This window comes from Canis lupus, chromosome 16 (genome assembly GCF_003254725.2).
Source record: "Canis lupus dingo isolate Sandy chromosome 16, ASM325472v2, whole genome shotgun sequence".
Taxonomy (NCBI): domain Eukaryota; kingdom Metazoa; phylum Chordata; class Mammalia; order Carnivora; family Canidae; genus Canis; species Canis lupus.
This window is the reverse complement of record NC_064258.1, coordinates 16,257,961-16,275,414: the sequence shown is the minus strand read 5'-3', so window position 1 is coordinate 16,275,414 and position 17,454 is coordinate 16,257,961. Positions and strand designations below refer to the sequence as shown.

The following is a 17,454-nucleotide window of genomic DNA, read 5'->3' as shown; positions in this document are numbered from 1 at the left end:
TTATTTATTTATTCATGAGAGACACACAGAGAGAGAGGCAGAGACACAGGCAGAGGGAGAAGCAGGTTCCATGCAGGGAGCCCGACATGGGACTCAATCCCGGATCCTAGGATCATGCCCTGAGCCAAAGGCAGAAGCTGAACTACTGAGCCACCCAGGAGTCCCAAAGCTTGAGTTTTAAACCCAGAGCGGTGGCTGGTGAGGCAATTCAGGTCACCTTTGACAACCAATGATGGGGGCGGGGGATGCAATTTGATGACAAGCTGAAAAGAACAGTGATCTTGAGGTCAAAACATGGAAGTTTGAGTCCTGTCTTGGACACCACCAGTTCCCTGTCTGGCTCTGACAGAGTCAATCATTAACCTCATATTCCTCATCTTGAAAATGGGCATAATAACATTCAGCCCTTTAACTTCCTGGGATGTTGAAGGAACCACATTAAATAATGCATCCTGCTCTATGGAGGCTACAAAGCTCCATAAAGATGTATGTGCTACTTCGGAGGTGTTTGACAAAGCCTCTCAAGTATCTCGAGCGTGACACATAAACGTGGGCTGGATGCAGTAGCGTGCTGGTAAATATTTAACAACTGGCTCTTGACAGGGTGGGAAGGGGGAGCTGAAATCTGATTTGTATTATTTGCCAATCTCCATGGTATAAATACTCCTACCATGGCTGATTTTAAACTACCAACATCTCTGGATGTTACTACGATCGAGTAAATTGGCTGCCAACTGGAGACTAAGCCCAAAGGTTGTAGGTTGTCTGGAGAGAGGGCTTTGTCTGTCTGTCTGCCTTTTCCAGTACATTCAGCATCCACTTGGATGAAGAGAGGTCATGCTCGTGGATCTGTGATGGATGAGCAGCTGGTAAGGATGGCAAATATATCAGATCACCGAGCTGAGATTCAAAAGATCTCAAGCTAGAATGATGGGCTGATTCCTACGAGATGAATATTGACAGGAATAAGTAAAAGTATCCATTCTTGAGGCCAAAAAGGCAACTTTAGATGGAGGGGACAGGAGGCACGTTTCAGCACAGAGTACACAGATAATTGAGGTTTTAATTGATGGCGAGTTCACTAAAAGTCCAAATTGGAATGGGATGTTTAGCAAGGAGTGATATGCTATTAACAGTGATGACTACGTTTGGGCCCCTGTGACTTACAGAGAATTCCCACGTGCGTCCCCTCAGTACTGTTTTGCTGTTCACAGTAAGCCAGGGATAGAGGTGGAGTGGTGGCGTGTGCCCATTTTAAAGATAGGCAGACTGAGGCTTAGAGAGGTTGACACAACTTGGCCCTTTTGTACTGTCAACCAGTGATGGAAAAAAGTCTCAAAATCAGGTGTTCTGGCCCCAGGTTTTGCCCTGTGTTTTCTCCTAAGCCTGTTGTTCTGAGTGCTGTGCTTTTGGAGGCTCCGGGCAGACTGGGGATGTGAGGGGGCAGGCTGGTAGCACCTGGACTGGCAGGCAGGTCACATGAAGACCAACACAGGAGTAGAGAAAGCGGGGTTGAGAGGGATGGGTTAGTTTCCTAAGGCTGCCAAGGTGTCAGCTGGGGTTTGGGTTCCTTCTGAGGCTGTGAGGGAAGATCTGCCCCAGGCCTCTCGCTCCGTGGCTTGCAGTCAGCTCAGACGGTCTTTCCCAAGTCGCATGTCTCTCCTCTGTGTGTATCTGTCCCTGTGTCCTGATTTCTCCTATTTTATGACACCAGTCATATTGGATTAGGGTCACCATAAGAACCTCATTTTAACTTTATTACCTTTGTAAGGACCCCATCTCCTAGTAGGAACACATTCTGAGGAAGAGGGATTAGGACTCCCTCCCAACAAATGAATTCAGAGAGGGAGACACAATTCAAGCCCTGCTGGGGATGGTGGTGGGGACGAGGATGGGGGAGTGGGGGAACTTGAGGGCGCCTTCAGAATTTGGAGCATGTCTTATGGAGGAGGAGGAATATGAGCTCTAGGGAGCCAGAACCTCTAGGAGGTGACCCAGGCTCATGCCTACCACAGGAAGAACCGAGGTCCCCGCTGCCACTGAGTCGTCCCTGGGGCCCCTTGGCCACTGGGACACCAGCTCCTCACCCGGCTGTAGGGGTTGCGGAGCCAGAGGGAGGCTTTGAGCCCTCTGTTCCCACAGGTACCCAGGCATTCGCCAGTGTGCACCAGTAGAGCCTCCCAGCTGGCTGCACCGCTGCCACTGCTCCTCGCTAGCTGCACCAGCCCCCTCTGCCAGAGTTTGGGCACAGCTCCTCGGGATGCCCCCAGCCATGGCTGTAGCTGCTGGCTCCTCCACAAGGCCCACCCCTCTGAAGAGGTAGCTGCTGGGGGCTGAGTGCCTCTTTTCCCCATAAAGAAGCCCAGAGTTTCAGAATGGGGCGCACGGTGCCTGCACCCCTCTCCCCCTGCCAGAGCAGCAGCTGTCTTGGGGCAGGATCTGACGTGAGCCTCCCACCATCTCCTTGCCTTCCACCCCACGTGTCCCTATCCAGTCCTCAAATTCATGGTGTCCCGTGGGGCTGAGGCTATGTCTAGGGGGTGGGTGAGCAGCCCTTCACACTGGGGCTGCCCCAGAGCATCACCCACCTATGGCCTGTGGCTAGGACCACATGGTCTGGAAGGAGGCATGCACTAAGGGAGTTCTTTGGAAGCTTCTGTGTCTCGGTGAAGTGAAAAGCCAGGGCCTCAGCTGGGAATGAGGAGGGAGATGAGGAGTTGGTGGTTGAAGGGGAGCAAATGTGAAAACTCGTGTAGGGAGCAGAGTGGGAAAGAGTGTGCGTGGATCCCTACTTTGCACAGTAGGTGCTCACTAAACATGTGTCAGGACGGGACATCAGAGGAGTAAGGGGACAGGTGCGGGAGGAGGCCCTGCTTCCTCCGGATGCCCCCAGCAGCAGCTCCTGAACCTCATTTTCTCTCTTGGCCCAACGGATGCCCTTATGAATTCTTCTTATATGTGAGTCCAGTTGCTTTGCCACTTCTGGTGGCTCCTGGATGTCTTCCTTCCCTCATTTCCTGTGGTCCTGACCAAGTTTCTGGGATGCCTGCACAGGCTTCCCATGTAAGACCACCCCGAGTACCAATGCCACTTGCCACACTCAAGGAAGCTTCCAGTGGTTGGGGAAGAACCCAGACTCCGTGAGGGCTCCTAGAGCCACTGTAATTAGACACTATGAATAATTAATTGCCAGGCTGACCCCTCAGTGGTACCCTCCATGGTACATCTGACTGTCCCACAGCTGGGGGCTCTGAGGGCCTCCTGTTGTCATCAGTCCTAGGTGGGGATTGTTTGACAGCAGGACCACCAAGACCCAGAGCAGAAGGCAGGGAAGTGGCAGCCTGAGGCTCAGGTGGGCTTAGCATCAGGAAGCTAGTAGCAACAGCGACTGTTATGACTTCATTTTAATCCTCACATTTACCAGTGAGTCAGGTGGAGGGTGCTGTCTTGAGGGCAGGGAGGATGAGCCTCGGACAGGTAAAGTAACTTGTGCAGAGTCATGAGCTAAGCGTGAACCCAGGACCATCAGACTCTAGACCCGTGGTTCTCCACCCAGGGCAAGTGCACCCTCCAGGGACAAAGGACAGTGTTGGGAGATATTTTTGTTTGTCACACTGCAAGGGGAGGTGTGAGGGGCATGCTGGTAGAATTTTCTGGATAGAGGCCAGGGATGCTACCGACATCAAACGATACATAAGACAGCCCCCACAAATAAAGAATTATCCAACCTAAAAGGTCAGAGGCTCTAAGGCTGGGAAGTCCTGTTCTGAAGTCCTGTTCTGAAGTAAGCTCAGAGTCATCCCACTGTGGTGCCTGCAGAGACCCCACCCAGGGCAGTGGGTTCAGGGCCTGGGGGAGGATGGGACCCCAGAAGACTGGAGTAATGGGTAGGCCAGGAAGGCCTCATTGTCACAGCCCTGTCTCAAGACAGACTAGGTTGCCATGGCCAAACCAAAAGCCCCAATCTGGGAGCAAGGGCAGGGGGTCAGGGCTACCTGAGAGGAGCTACCTGGAGGGGGTTCATTATGGGGTGGTGGGCACCTGCTGGCCTTATTTACAAAGGATTGTGGAATCAGGGGCTGGGCACCAAGCAGGTCCTGAGACCATCCTCCTCTATCTTCTCCCTACTGCCTGCCCCCTGGTGAATCTTCATGAGGCCTCTTGGCCATCACTACAGGTCTTTGAACCCAGAAGAAAAGAGTAAAGAGGGCATTGTGTGGGGACACCAGAGAGGCTGAGCCCTGCCCTGACTGTGAAATCCTTGATCATAGACCACCTCAAAGACCATCTCCTGGCAAGCCCACACATTTTTTGCCCTGTTCCCCCAGGAAATCTACAGTCCTCCACACACAGATGGAGTCTTTAGGCTAAGTTAGACCCTCTGAGTCCAGACCTATGGTCACCCAGTGGCACCAGCAAAGGGCAAGGTGGCACTGGGGCTGCCCCAGAGCATCACCCACCTATGGCCTGTGGCTAGGACCACATGGTCTGGAAGGAGGCATGCACTAAGGGAGTTCTTTGGAAGCTTCTGTATCTCCATGAAGTGAAAAGCCAGGGCCTCAGCTGGGAATGAGGAGGGAGATGAGGAGTTGGTGGCTGAAGGGGAGCAAATGTGAAAGCTCGTGTAGGGAGCGGAGCGGGAAAGAGTGTGCATGGAGGAGGGACAGCGGGACGGCTGGGCAGCATGGGGCCAGTTGAAGTTGGTGCTCCTGAGCAGTGAGACCCCATTGGGGTGGTTAGTTGTCTCTTTCCAGCCACATTCAGGTGCCAGGTACAGGGGAGAAGTTGATGAAGTTGGATTTAACTTCTAAGTAAGAGAGTCAAGAATGTATGCAAAGCAGGGGAAATGGCGAATTTTATGTTATGTATGCTTTATCATTATTTTTAAAAACATTTTCATTTATTTATTTGGGTGAAAAAGAGCATGCACCAACAGTGGGGAGGGGTGGAGGGAAGAGAAGAAGCAGACTCCCCACCCAAGCAGGGAGCCTAAAGGCAGAGCTTGATCCAGAGACCCTAGGATCATGACCTGAGCTCAAGGCAGACATGTGACCAACTGAGCCACCCAAGTGCCCCATTATAATATTTTTTAAAAGAATCATACGTAACGGTGTAGTTGTGATGAGGGGTGAGGGTCAGAGAAATGGACCAGAGGGTCTGGTGGAGTCATAGGCTCTGGGGATCTGGGAACTGGACAGAGTGAGCTGGAAGGAAAGGAGATGGTGGTCAGAGGGAGGTGCTCAAGGGGCTGCAGTTGCTAGAATGAGAAGGCCCAAGAAGGAGTGGCTCTGGAGCAAGTGGCTGGGGGAAGGTGGAGGATCTCCAGAGAGAGGTGGCCAAGGAACCAGAGACCCGAGGTGTGGGAAGGATCATCCATGCAGATCCCGAAAGGCAGCAAGAAGAAGACAGGCGTCAGTGAGTGTCCTCGAGTATCAGGGAGTGACAGTGAGCCAGGGTCTAGAACCCTCAAGAAATGGGCACCGGATGTGGGGCTAAAGTGCAGAGCCAGGGCTCTGGAAGCAGCAGCAAGGGGCAGAGAGGGTCCCTACCCCACCTCGAGGCCTGTGGCAGGATTGCTCTCAGAAAAATACTGCCACCATTAGTGGTGGTTTCTGGAGGGCTTCTCTCACAAGAAGGCAAAAAGGATGTTCACAGAAGTGGCCAAGCATATTGGAAATTTTATTTTTGACAGACCACACAGTAGCAGGGCTCAGGTTGGGAGCTGGGAGAGGAGGAGAGGCCTCACAGAGCCTTAGGAAGCTGAAGATGAAGCAGAGGGGAGTCCAGGGCCTTCTGTGGGGCCTGACACAATCAGGGGAGATTACACAATGACAGGAAGGCAGGTGCACTCAAGACAGACCATGGAGAGAGATGGAGTGTCGTGTTAGGAGGGGAGGGGCAGGGCTCTCTCTCCCCCATCCATGCAGTGTGATGGTGCCCTCACCCTGTGGGCAGGGCCCACCCTTGACTCCAAATGGAACCAAAGATATCTGGTAGACCAGGTCCATGTGATGCTTCCATACATGTTTTATCTGTACATCCCACTGCCAGCTGACATATGGTTTAATTTCCCCGAAACATTCTTCAAGGAAATGTACACAAATTTTTCCTTTGGCTAATTTTTCTTGACTCAGGTGACATCCCAGACCTCAGAATACAGTGGTCAGCAGAAATCCCTCTGACCACCTGGTCAGAGTAGTGGCTGAGGCCTCAGGAGCCTCCCAGGATGAGGGGGAGGACATTAAGCCACCAGGAGACTGTCCTGACACTGGTCATGAGGGAGCACTGAGCTATGGGAGAGAAGAGAGGAATCAGAGGTACTGGAATGGGGCTCTTTTCTGCCAAGAAAAGGCAGACCAGGGCCTGGGAACCTTGGGGTACAAGCAAGTGAGTGAGGGTACAAGGCAGGAGTGATGGCTTCAGCCAGATAGAGGGCATTGTGGGGTACGTGGGTTTCCCAGCCCCTGGGGTTGGGCACCTAGGAGGAAGGTAGGTGGTGAGCAGGAGAGGCTTGCTGTTCCTTGGAGTCTTGACAGCCTGTGAGTCCTGAAACCACGGATCCCTTGTTTTCGCCCCTGAATCTAGGTAGACAGGCGGTGTCGGTCCAGAGGGAGATGGGTGGGGAGCAAGGACGGTTCTGTGGGCTCTCTCCCTGCCACTGCACCTGGCAGAGCTGTGCCTGTGGCCCACTCCCTAGGCTGTAGGACAGGAGCTGGGGCATTTAGAGCACACCTCAGGATCCCATATAAATACCTCCCACAGACCACCCCCATCCTGGCCAAAATGGGAAGCCGGCCAGTGTGGCTCCTTTTTGCTCAATGCTGTAAGCTCTTGGGTGTGGACGGCTTTGGGAGGCCATCTCATTGATGGCGGCATGAGGGGAGAGTGCAATGCTGCTACAAATCCAAAATGTGCTGCCCCTCTGGGCTGGGGGGGTTCTTAGGCCCCCAGTGAGCCAGTTCTTCATGCTTCTTACCAGTGTATGTGAGGTGTAGGTGAGGGGCCAGGGAGGGAATACAGAGCACCCCATCAGACTGAAGAAACCCACACAGAACAGGAGAGGAAGGATTAACTCATTCCACTAACCTTTATCATACACCTGCTTGCTGAGCAGGATGCTGGGGACCCCCAGGCAAGGCCTTACCCTGCCTCCAGGAGGCCGACTGTACAGTGATGAAGGCTCACCTGGAGTGTAAGTGACAGGGAACAGCCTTCACCTTGGGTTAGCAACACCCCTTCAATGGTGTGGGCCTATTTCCCTAGGTCTCTGTCTCCCTCTCCTTCCCACCGTGTCTGCCTTGATTCCTGTCTTCTGGAATCCTTGGATTTCAGGGCAGGAAGGCCCTAGGAATCATCTGGCTACACCCCTCCTTTTATGCCTAAGAAAGCTGGGGGCCAGGGAGATACAGCCACTTGCCCAAGGTCACACAATTATTTTGGTGTCCTGGTTTATCTCGGTGTTTCACTTCTTTCTCTCATATTTGTCTTTCTTGTGTGTGTTTGCAAAACTGACACAGAAAGGCAAAGTCACACAAAGAGACAGACGGCCCCCTTGCTAGTAGCAGAGGGTGTCCAGGCACAGAAACATTCTCTCACAAAGAGGGAGGGACCCCTCGCTGCTTTGGCCTGGGAGGGGTAGTGGGGGGAGCCAGGAGGAGGAAGAGGACTATGCCCTGATGTCCTGTCTGCTGGCTGGAGGTAGCCCCTCACCAGAGGTGGGAGGGTTAAGGTGCACACTCTCTTCCATCCATCTCTGGGGACCAGGCCTGGCCCCAAGGTCTAGCTGGGGTTCCCTGGGACCTGGGGTTTAGGCCAGGCAGATGGACTGGGTCAGAGCTGCCTCTGGACCCCTGGCCTGCCCCGGGGGTTTGGTGACCAAAGGAGAAGTTGGGGGCTGCACTTAGCGATGGGCTTTAAGGAAGAAATCAGAGGTCCTCAGCCTGAGAGCTCCAGGTGGTCTCACCGGCTCTGCCTCTCTTGTCTCTCTGTCTCTCTCACAAACACACCCGCTGACGCCCCAGTCGATGAGGGTGATTTCATTTCGCTAAGGAAAGCTTTACTGCCCGGGCTAGACGGAAAGGGGGGCAGCGGAAAGAGGTCTCTCCCCTGAGTCTGGCTTCCTTTGTTCCTCCCTCGCGTCCTCCCTCTCCCCTTCCCGGCTTCCCTCCTCTCCTCCTGGCCTCCTTCTTCCATGCTCTCTACCCCCCTCCCCTCCCCCCTTCCCCCCAACCCCAGAGCTGGGTCCCCGCAACAGGACCTCGCTGAAGGCGGGGAGGGGGGAAGGCGGGCTCGGGCCTCAGCCTCCATGGCCGTCTTCCCGCAGGGAAGGAGTTAAGTCTCTCCGCTGCATCCCTCCTCCCTCCTCCGCCTCCCCCGCCGCCACCGAGTCCTGCAGCTAGGCCCTGGGCTGACCTTCACCGGGAGGGAGGCCGCAGTGCGCATGCCCGGGCCGGCTCCCGTCCGGCTCCAGCCGCTGCCCGGGCCCCCGGCGGGCGAGGGCGAGGAAGGGCGGCCGCGGCCCGGGACGTGCCCCCCGCGCCCGGCCGCCCTGAGCTCCCGCGCGGCGGTGGCGGGGGGTGGGGGGGCCGCCGAGCCCGTCCCGCCGGCCGCGGCGCATCTCTCCCTGAGCGGGGAGAGGCGCTTTGCCATTTGGTGCTGGTGGTGCTTCGGAGGGAAGGAGCGATGGGGGGACGGCAGGGGGGACTCCGGCTCCGAGCCGCAGGGCGGCCGCCCTCTGCCCGGACACGCGCGCGGTCTGCCCGGAGCACGGCCTGGGCCGCCGGCCGCTGAGACCAAGAGCCCAGTTGGGCTGGGAGGAAGGCCCCCCCGGCGGCTGGAAACGGGGCTCTCCCTGGGCCTCCACCCTGCCCTGGGCCGGAACCTGTGGCGGTGACACTGCCCAGCCGCTCTTCTGGGGCTGAGCCTTTGGGGATGCTGGCCTTTGTGAGGTGGGAGTCCTGGCCCGGTGCACCCACACCTGCGCCTCTGCTCTCTGGTCTGAGGGCTCCCCCGGGTCTGCACATCCAGGGTTGCCCCTGTAAAAGCAGCACGCAGATGTGCCTACTGGCTGGTGCCTCGTCAGTTGCCCCTTGTGAGTGTGATATGGAGATGGTGGAGAGGTGCCTGTGTGTGCAAATCCTGGTGGCTCCTTGTCCCTCTGGAGTCTGCATCCCTGTGTGCCTGAGGGGCATGAATGCATTATATATCTGTTGTCTCTGCTGGCAGAGGGATGTCTCCCAGAGAAGGGGCTGGGGGATGTCGGGGAGACCCTGATGCTGGGGTGGCCCAGGAGGGAGTTAGCTATGGTCTTGAGTGATGCTCACCAGCTCCTTGGGTATCGCCAGAGCCTTTGGTCTAACTACCTCCTGCCATCTCCTCCACCACCAAGCCCCGTCCCCTCCCAAATGCTGGGTATCCCCACTTTCCTTCGTGATCCTCCCTGAAACTTAGCTGCCCAAGCTGGGGTGCCCATCCACCTCCTTTGCTGTCTTCTTTACCCCAAAGACCTCTTGGAGAGTTGAGAGCTCTGAGCTTTACACAAGGCCTAAAAATGTCTGCCCCAGCCCGAGTCTCTCCAGAGCCTCTAAGGTCTGTGGTTTCATGGGTCCATGCTAGAAGCACCCACAGTGCGTAGGGGTGCCCATGGCGACTCACACCTTCAGGTAAGTGGCAGAGTATGAGCTCCATCCACCGGCCTACTGAGCTTTTCGGGTGGTTGCAAGTGTGAGCAGGCATTTATTTGATCATAAGTTCCCGTGTCCCAGCGTGGGGTGGAGTGGGGAGGAGAGTGGTACTTAAAGACCAGTCCCTGATGTCAGGGGGGCCACATTTGGAAAACCAAACCTAACATCTCAGACACTGGTCAGCCAAGTGCCAATTTGTGGCATAGCATAGATGGCAATGGGTATTCAAAGAAGAGAAAGGTTGGTGCACAGGAGTGGAACTGGAGCAGGCTTCCTGGAGGAGGTGGGGCCCACATTAGGCTTTAAAAGACAGGCAGATAAGCAGTAGAAGGATTCCAGGCAAAAGAATCATGGGAGTAGAGGCTTAGACATGGGGATAAGTGAAGGGTTTTGGAAGTTAGTGGGCAGACTGGAGAGATTACCTCCACAGGTCACCAGTAGCCACCTTGCTGGCCTATGGCAACTACCCAGCCATTCCCACCTTGGCAGGACCCAGTTTCTGCATGGTTGAGTCTAGGGGAAGCTGGGTAGAGATTTGGTAGGAAGAGGACCTCTGGGTTCCTGGCTAAGCCCCCAGAAAAGGAGGGTTGTCATGGGCCACTCTGGCCTTTCAGAGGGTTGACAGTGGGCACCCAACTGACCGTGACAGCCAGGAGCACAAGTAGAGCCCAAGGAAACCAGGCTGCAGGCAAAAGGACTGTAGGCAGAACATTCCCTGGGTTTTGTCTGACCTCTGAGGGCATTCTGAAGGGTTTGAGGTTCAGGACACCTCCCCCCCACCCCTCAGTGTAATTCTGGGTCTTTAGGGTATAACTTCAAATAACTTTTCCAACAAATTCCCCCAGGCATTGCCCCACCTCACCTGGATTCTGACAGGGCAGCCCCAGGAAGCACACAAACTTGACCCACTGTGGTCCCAAAGCCTTGGGGCTCTTCCTCCAGAAGGAGGAGAGAGGGGTGTGGCCATTGGGGGCCTGGGTGGTGCTATGGTTCCCAGGCTGGGGATCTCAGGATTTGTCCCTCCTTCACCCCAGGGACTGCCAGCTCTCTGAACACTGCCTCTTCTGGGGCTCCCTCAGCCAATCCCACACTTACCCCTGCTTTCTCTGGGGGTCTTGCGGCCCGCCCTCCCCTATACCCAGCAGCCCCATCACCTCTGGGTCCCCCCACCCCCCACCTCATGCCCCATTCTCTCCATCCATCCACGCAAGCACCCACCCCAGCTCCTCGCCTTCCCTCACATTCGCTGCTCTTCCTGTTCTCATGAGTCCGATCCACCTCCCCTTTCCGAAATACTTCCCCTCTTGCCCTCACTTTCTCACATAGAGACAAACAAAGACTCACATACCCAGAAATAGACTCACACGGAGCTGGAAGACACAGGCCGTGTCCTGCCACACACGCACCCGCAAGCGCGCGCACGCACCCGAGGCTCTCGTGGAGGGAGGCACACAGAGAAGGCATTTGTCTGTGCACGCACATAAACATCCACACCCACAGCCACCGAGCCATGCCCACACCAGGGTGCAGACACACACGGCGGGCGAGACAAGGGCGCACACATCTGTGGACGCGAGGGGACAGCGCCTCCCCGGGCACACCCACCGCTGTCGGCCTGGTGCAGGAGGAAGGCCTCCCCCCAACCCCCCCAACCCCCCCCCCCCCCCCGGATTCCTTCCTTCCAGAGAATGTTTCCCTACTTGGCCTGCCAGGTCTCTGGGGAAAGGGCCTCAGAAATGCAGCAGGAGCCCACTTGGGGGACAGTTGGAACTGCCTGTTCCCTGCCTGGCCCTGCCGGCGAATTCCCTAACCGAGAAACTATTTGTGGCGAGAGCCCGGGTGGCCGACGAGCCCCCCGCCGCCTCCCCTCGCGTCCCCTCCCCGCGCCGCCTCCCCGCGGCCCTCGGGCGGCCTCGGGCTGCAGTGCCGCTGCCCAGCGCCCCGGAGCCGGGCTCGCCGGCGTGCCTCGCCGCTTATCTGCGCTGTTTGGACAGCGAGGGCTGCAAAGGCAGGCGTTTCGGGCCCCGCCGAGTCAACAGGCAGACCCCGGGCCGCCGGACTATTTCTGTCTTATCAGTACAGGAATGCGGCAGCCGCGGCGGCGGCGGCGGCGGCGGCGGCGGGCGGGCGGCGGCGGCGTGGGCCGTGGGCCGTCAGGGCAGCCCTGAAGGGGCCCCCTCCCCACTCCGCTCGAGTAGAAGTGTGAGAGAGCCCAGCAGGACTCAGAGGGGAGAGTTGGAGGAAAAAAAAAGGCAGAAAAGGGAAAGAAAGAGGAAGAGAGAGAGAGAGTGAGAGGAGCCGCTGAGCCCACCCCGATGGCCGCGGACGAAGTTGCCGGAGGGGCGCGCAAAGCCACGAAAAGCAAACTTTTTGAGTTTCTGGTCCATGGGGTGGTGAGTGGGGGAAAGTTAGCGGGGGAGGGTGAGCGAGCTGGCTCGGGCTGAATGGAGGGATGATCGGGAGGGGCCGGGAGGGGGCTCCCGCTCTCCCACCCCTCTGGCAGGGGCGCCGCGGCCCGCGGCCCAGCCCCAGCACTGTGCCGGCGCCCTGGCACTCGAACACGTCGTCAGGCGGCAGGCGGCGGGCCGGGGATGGGTGCCCCGGGCGGGGACGGAAGCTTTGCATGGGTTCTTGTCAGGGGCTGGGGGTGGGACTTGGGGACTGCCGCCCCAAGTGTCGGGGAGTTCCCCTCTGTACTAGACGTGTTGTCTTCTATTCTTTTCCTCGTGGGCCCAGGTGTTCCCCTGCCCTGGGGGTGGGGGCAGGGGACACGGCAGCGGGTGGGCTGGGTTGTCTGCTCATCCATTGGGACAGTGTCTCTCTGATTGTGTCTCTCTGAGCAAGAGGAAGGAGCAGGTGACCCTGGAGGCACTGTGAGCGGGAAGCTCTCTGCCCCAACAACCTCTGCATCCTGGCAGGAGGGCTCTGGGGCTTTGCTGATGGCTTCTGCCATCCGGGTCAGAGAAAGACCCTCTCCAGGGACAGACCCCAAGTGAAGGGGTCTGAAGATCCCCTTGGCAGACTCAGCCCCCAGAAGCCGATGTCTTTAAATCCTCAAAGGTGTGAAGGAAGGGCTGGAGTCAGGGATGTAAGGCCTAGAGACCGAAGGGGCAGGGCGGCACCTTCCTGCCAGGAGCGGACTTGGAAGGCACACAGGGAGCCCAAGGGAGCCCAGGGTGACCTGAGGGGATGGGACCTCAGGCTGAGGCAGCAGGAGCCAGGCTGGTAGAGATGTGGAAGGCAGCGGAATGGGAGAGGCAGAGATTGTTGGGCTTGGAATGGCCACTGGGGTTGGAGCTGGGTGCAGAGGAGGCAGTCAAGTTGACTATGGCCAAATTTGGTTGTGACCCCAAAGAAGGCACGTTCTCAATGAGGGAAACCAAAGTCCCTAGAATCTTGGCCCTTCTTTGGGGTAGTCCCCTTGGTTGGCACAGCTCTCTGGGGGCTCTGGAAGCTTCTCTCTCGGGGTCTCTTCAGCAGATCAGCAAGTTATCACTGGCCTTGAGGAATGGGAGAGCAGCTGATTGGGTAAAGGGGCTTTCCCTGGGGCAGCCTGTTCTCCTGTCCCAGAGATCTCTGAGGCAACTTCCCAGGGAGGACCATGTCGGTCAGCCAAGTTGCCGGTCCTAACCATGCTGCTGGTGAAGTCCCTTTAAAAAGGCCCATCTAGGAGAGAGAGGGGGCTATATGTGTGGGGGTTTTTTGGTGGTGTTTGGGTTTTGTTTTTTTGTTGTTGGTGGGGTTTTTTCTGTTTTTTTTTTTTTTTTTTTTTTTTTGCCAACTTACAGCTTCAGTTCTTGGGTGGCTGTGAGTCCCACCACTCCACTCCCAGTACCCCATCTGTGCTGGTGGGCCTGGGCCTAGGCTCCATTCTGGGCCACCACTCTGGAGATATGAGTGATAGGGTCAGGTGCGGTGGGGGAGGCAGACACACGGATGGGCAGTTTTCACTGTGGGAGAGATAGACAGAGACAGCTGGCTGGCTGGGAGTTAGGGTTAGACAAAGTGCAGGGCCAGAGGGACAGGAGGGAGAGTTGGCATTTAGAAGGAATTCACCGGGCTCAGGCTCAGGGCTCCTCCTTGTGCCTGAGGGCAAAGCAGGTAGTGTTTAAAAGGTGGCAGGGCACAGGGGCTGCATCCCTTGTTCCCGAATCTTCCTGCTCTCTTTGTCCCCATCACACCCACCCTCCACTTTTCAGCCCCTTGGGCCTTCCCGGATTCCTCTTCTGGAATCTGGACAAGTGGGGTTTTCAAAGTCTGTGAAACACTTAGTGAATTTGCATTTCATCTCCATCCCATCTGAGGTGGCAAGGGAATACACCTGCCTCCTCTTGCTCTCCATGTCCCCCTCAGAGCCCTGGCTTCCTACCTCACTGGGGCGGGGTGGGAAGTGGAAGAGTTCTGTAGGATGGAACCATCTCTGGCAATGCAGGCGGACAGGAAGGGAGAGATGGATGGAAGAGGAAATGCCACTCACTCGCTCACTCACTCGCAGCCTTTGAGCTCTGCAAGCCCTCTGGGCAGCCCACCTCCAGCCCAGCTGCCTCCCATCCTGTCAGGGACTCCTGGTGGGGTGTGACCTCACTGGCTCCTGTGGCCTCCAGCCTTCACCTTGGGAGTAAATTATGGGGGGGGGGGTGCCCCTGGGTGTGGTGACTTGGAATCAGCTGAGGGGGGTGTGGGTTGAGACTGAAGGGTGGAAAGCAGGGGCCCAGAGAGAAGGATGGGTTTAGTGGGGAGGGCAAGTGCCCAGCAGGACGGCCCAGGAAGTGGACAGAGAGGTGAGGAGTGGAAAGAGGGACAGAAGTCCTCTAGCAGAGAGCAGGGCCTCTAAGCCAGATGAAGCTGCAGAGACCAGAGAGCCCCCACACCCGGGGAACCGGCAGTTCCATGCCACCTTGGCCAGGAGGAGCGGGGTGACCTTGGCTAGGTCGCTTTTCTCCTTGAGCTGCGGTTCCCTCATCTGTCAAGTGGGGTTGGAAGGACCCCCTCCGTCCGGTCCGTCTTGCAGAGGAGAATGTGGTTGTGAACATCCTTTGAAAAGGTTGAAAGGCGCCATTAATATTCATTTTCGCGGTACCTTCCGCAAATCCGAGGCTGGCAGTGCCCAGTGCAGTTGCCTGGCTTCAGTTAGCTTCCTGCGGCGAGACGCAGAGCCCCCTCCGCCCAGCCGCGCGGTGGCGGCGCCCCTGCCCCTCCCACCCCTCGCTCACGCGGGCGGCATCAGGGTCACCGGCCGGGGGGGCGGGGGGGGGGGGCGCGGGGTGGGAGACACGCGGCTCTGCGCGCCCGGAACCGGGGCCCTGAGCTGACCGGCGGGCGCCTGTTTCTGCCTCACCTCCGCCCCTCGCCCCCCCTCCCCGCCCCCCAGCGCCCCGGGATGCCGTCTGGAGCCCGGATGCCCCACCAGGGGGCGCCCATGGGCCCCCCGGGCTCCCCGTACATGGGCAGCCCCGCCGTGCGACCCGGCCTGGCCCCCGCGGGCATGGAGCCCGCCCGCAAGCGAGCAGCGCCCCCGCCCGGCCAGAGCCAGGCCCAGAGCCAGGGCCAGCCGGTGCCCACCGCCCCCGCGCGGAGCCGCAGGTGAGTGGGGCCCAGCGCGGAGGGGGCGGGCCACGCGACCCCAGGGACGGGGTGGCTGAGCAGCGAGCCTAGAAGGAGCAGGGAGGGAGGATCGGCCGGGAACGAGCCGTCCTGGGTGGGATGCCCTCTGGGGAGGTGGGCCGAGGGGGCACTGGTCCGGTTCCTTTGTGTGCCCACCGTAGAGACTGAGGCTGCGGCCGTCGCGCCCTTCTCCTTGTCACCTGCTCGCTCCTTCTCTCCACCCCTCGTCCCCAGGTTCTGGGAGATGCTTCCGTCTTTGGGGTGGGGGTGGGGGTGGGGCTGGCAGGAGGGCCGAGGGCTGAGCTTCAGGGATTGTGTTTCTCAAAGTGTGGCTGTCCAGTGCACCGTCCCCAGTCCCCTGGCTTGACTGTTTTAAAAGCCCCACTCGAGATAGTCTAAATCTGACTCTCTGGCCAGGGGGGTGGAGTCTGGGGATGTGCCCTGTGGGTGGGTGGTCTCCATAACGGTCCTGCTCTCAGGTAGTTCTTAGGCACTTAGAGGTTAAAGAGCTGCCCTAATCTGTCTTCTGGACCAGGTCTGCCCCCAGGAGCCACCAGGGGCCAGCCCATTTCCCTGTCTGAGCCAGCTGGTGGCACCCCAAAAGCCCCTGCTGGTGTCTGGCAAGAGAGATGCCCCTCTGGGTTTCACTATTTAACCAAACACACATGCTTCCCTTTGCACACCAGATGGAGTCCTATAAAAGGAGTAATATGGATTTTACCTCATTATTAAATATTTTTTACACATCAAGGAAAATTCACCATTTATAGGAATCCCATGATGAATTCTTTTGCAAAGTGAATCATCTTTTTATACAGTAAACATGTTCCTGATTTGTCTTGTATAGATGGAGAGTTTCACACAGATAATTTCTTCAAAACAAATCAGACCTTTCAGGAAAGATGCTTACCTAGCCTTAGAATAGGCTTTTGGACAGGAGGGGGCAGTGGTTACCACCACACAGGGATGGTACAGAGCCATGCCCCAGGCTGGGTGCTAATCTCAACTGGCCAAGGATTTTCTGGGGTGCTTTTGGGAATCAGAAGCAGCTAGCAGATCAAGAAGAGTTCAAGTCCCAGCTGCCACCTCAAGTCCAGTCTGCAGTCACACCCTGCAGGACATCCCTCTCTCTGGATCCCTACGGGTGTGTTTCTGGACCCTGTTGGCAGGTGATCCCATAGCCTGTCAGCATCCTCTTCCAAGCCCGGGTTGCCAGGGGTGCAAGTCCTCACCAGCTTCACCCATCACCTCCTGCTCCAGGGATGGGAGAGGTTGTTGGCTCTGCTTCCCGCTGAGCTCAGGCCACCTCAGGCTGTACACCCCTGCTTAACAGAAAGGGAAAGTCCTCAGAATCCCTCCTCCCTCCCCTCTGTCCTCCCTCTCCCTAGCTTTTCTCAAACACTTTTGCAGCTCCCCCACCCCCCTCACCCCTTCTAAGTCTAAATTTCTCTGGCCTGAGGGTGTGGTGGGGTAGAAAGGGGCTCCCAGACTAAATAAAGGATGGGGCCACATCTGCTCCCCACAAGAGGACATAGCGCCATGCCAGACACCACTGCCGTTGCCCCTTGGGCGGGCAGACAAGCGGGCTGTGGGAACCCCAGCCAGGCGGGTGGAGATGTCGGGATAATTTAGCAGGTGGCCTCGTTACTCCCAGATCTGTCGCCATGGTAACCTGGTTTTTTCTTTAAAAAATGTACAGTGCCAAGAGGAGGAAGATGGCTGACAAAATCCTCCCTCAAAGGGTGAGTGCCTTTCACAGCAGCCCCCAGCCCACCCCCCACCCTTTGCTGCTCTGCCTCCTCCCCCTCTACCCCACCACCCTGGGCCGCTTCCCCTCCCCCCTCAGTAGCAGAGCTTCAGTGTCACAGCCACTTTCACTTTTTGTTTAACAAGCTAATTAAGAAGTGGGGCTCCCTGGCCAGAGGGAGGGAGTAGGGCAGAGGGAAGGAGCGAAGGAGCCATAAGAGGTAGGGTCTTGCGCCCGGGTGCAGTGGACTGAGCTCCAGGGGACCCAAGACTGGCAGGGGAACTGAAGCCGGCCAGAAGGCCTGGATGTCATAAGTGAAGCCAGGCTGAGCTAGATGTTGGGGTGGGGGGTACTGCAGCTGAGAAGGTAGGTGGAGTGACAAAGTAGGATGCCAGGGTAGAGGCAAGCAGCGACATCCTC

At 57.4% G+C, this 17,454-nt stretch overlaps 1 protein-coding gene across 4 annotated transcripts in view; it reads left to right on the top strand.

The window, feature by feature from the left end:
• SMARCD3 (SWI/SNF related, matrix associated, actin dependent regulator of chromatin, subfamily d, member 3) overlaps nt 1-17,454 on the top strand; it is a 31,370-nt gene that overhangs the window by 9,992 nt on the left and 3,924 nt on the right. For 2 of the 4 annotated variants that reach the window (XM_025452640.3, XM_025452645.3), the window contains exons 3-4: nt 15,055-15,266; nt 16,987-17,029. In XM_025452640.3, coding sequence (XP_025308425.1) covers nt 15,055-15,266; nt 16,987-17,029 — 255 coding nt within the window. Of the gene's footprint in view, nt 1-11,620; nt 12,077-15,054; nt 15,267-16,986; nt 17,030-17,454 lie in introns of those variants that run through there. The other 2 variants (XM_025452630.3, XM_025452649.3) reach the window with 2 other exon arrangements.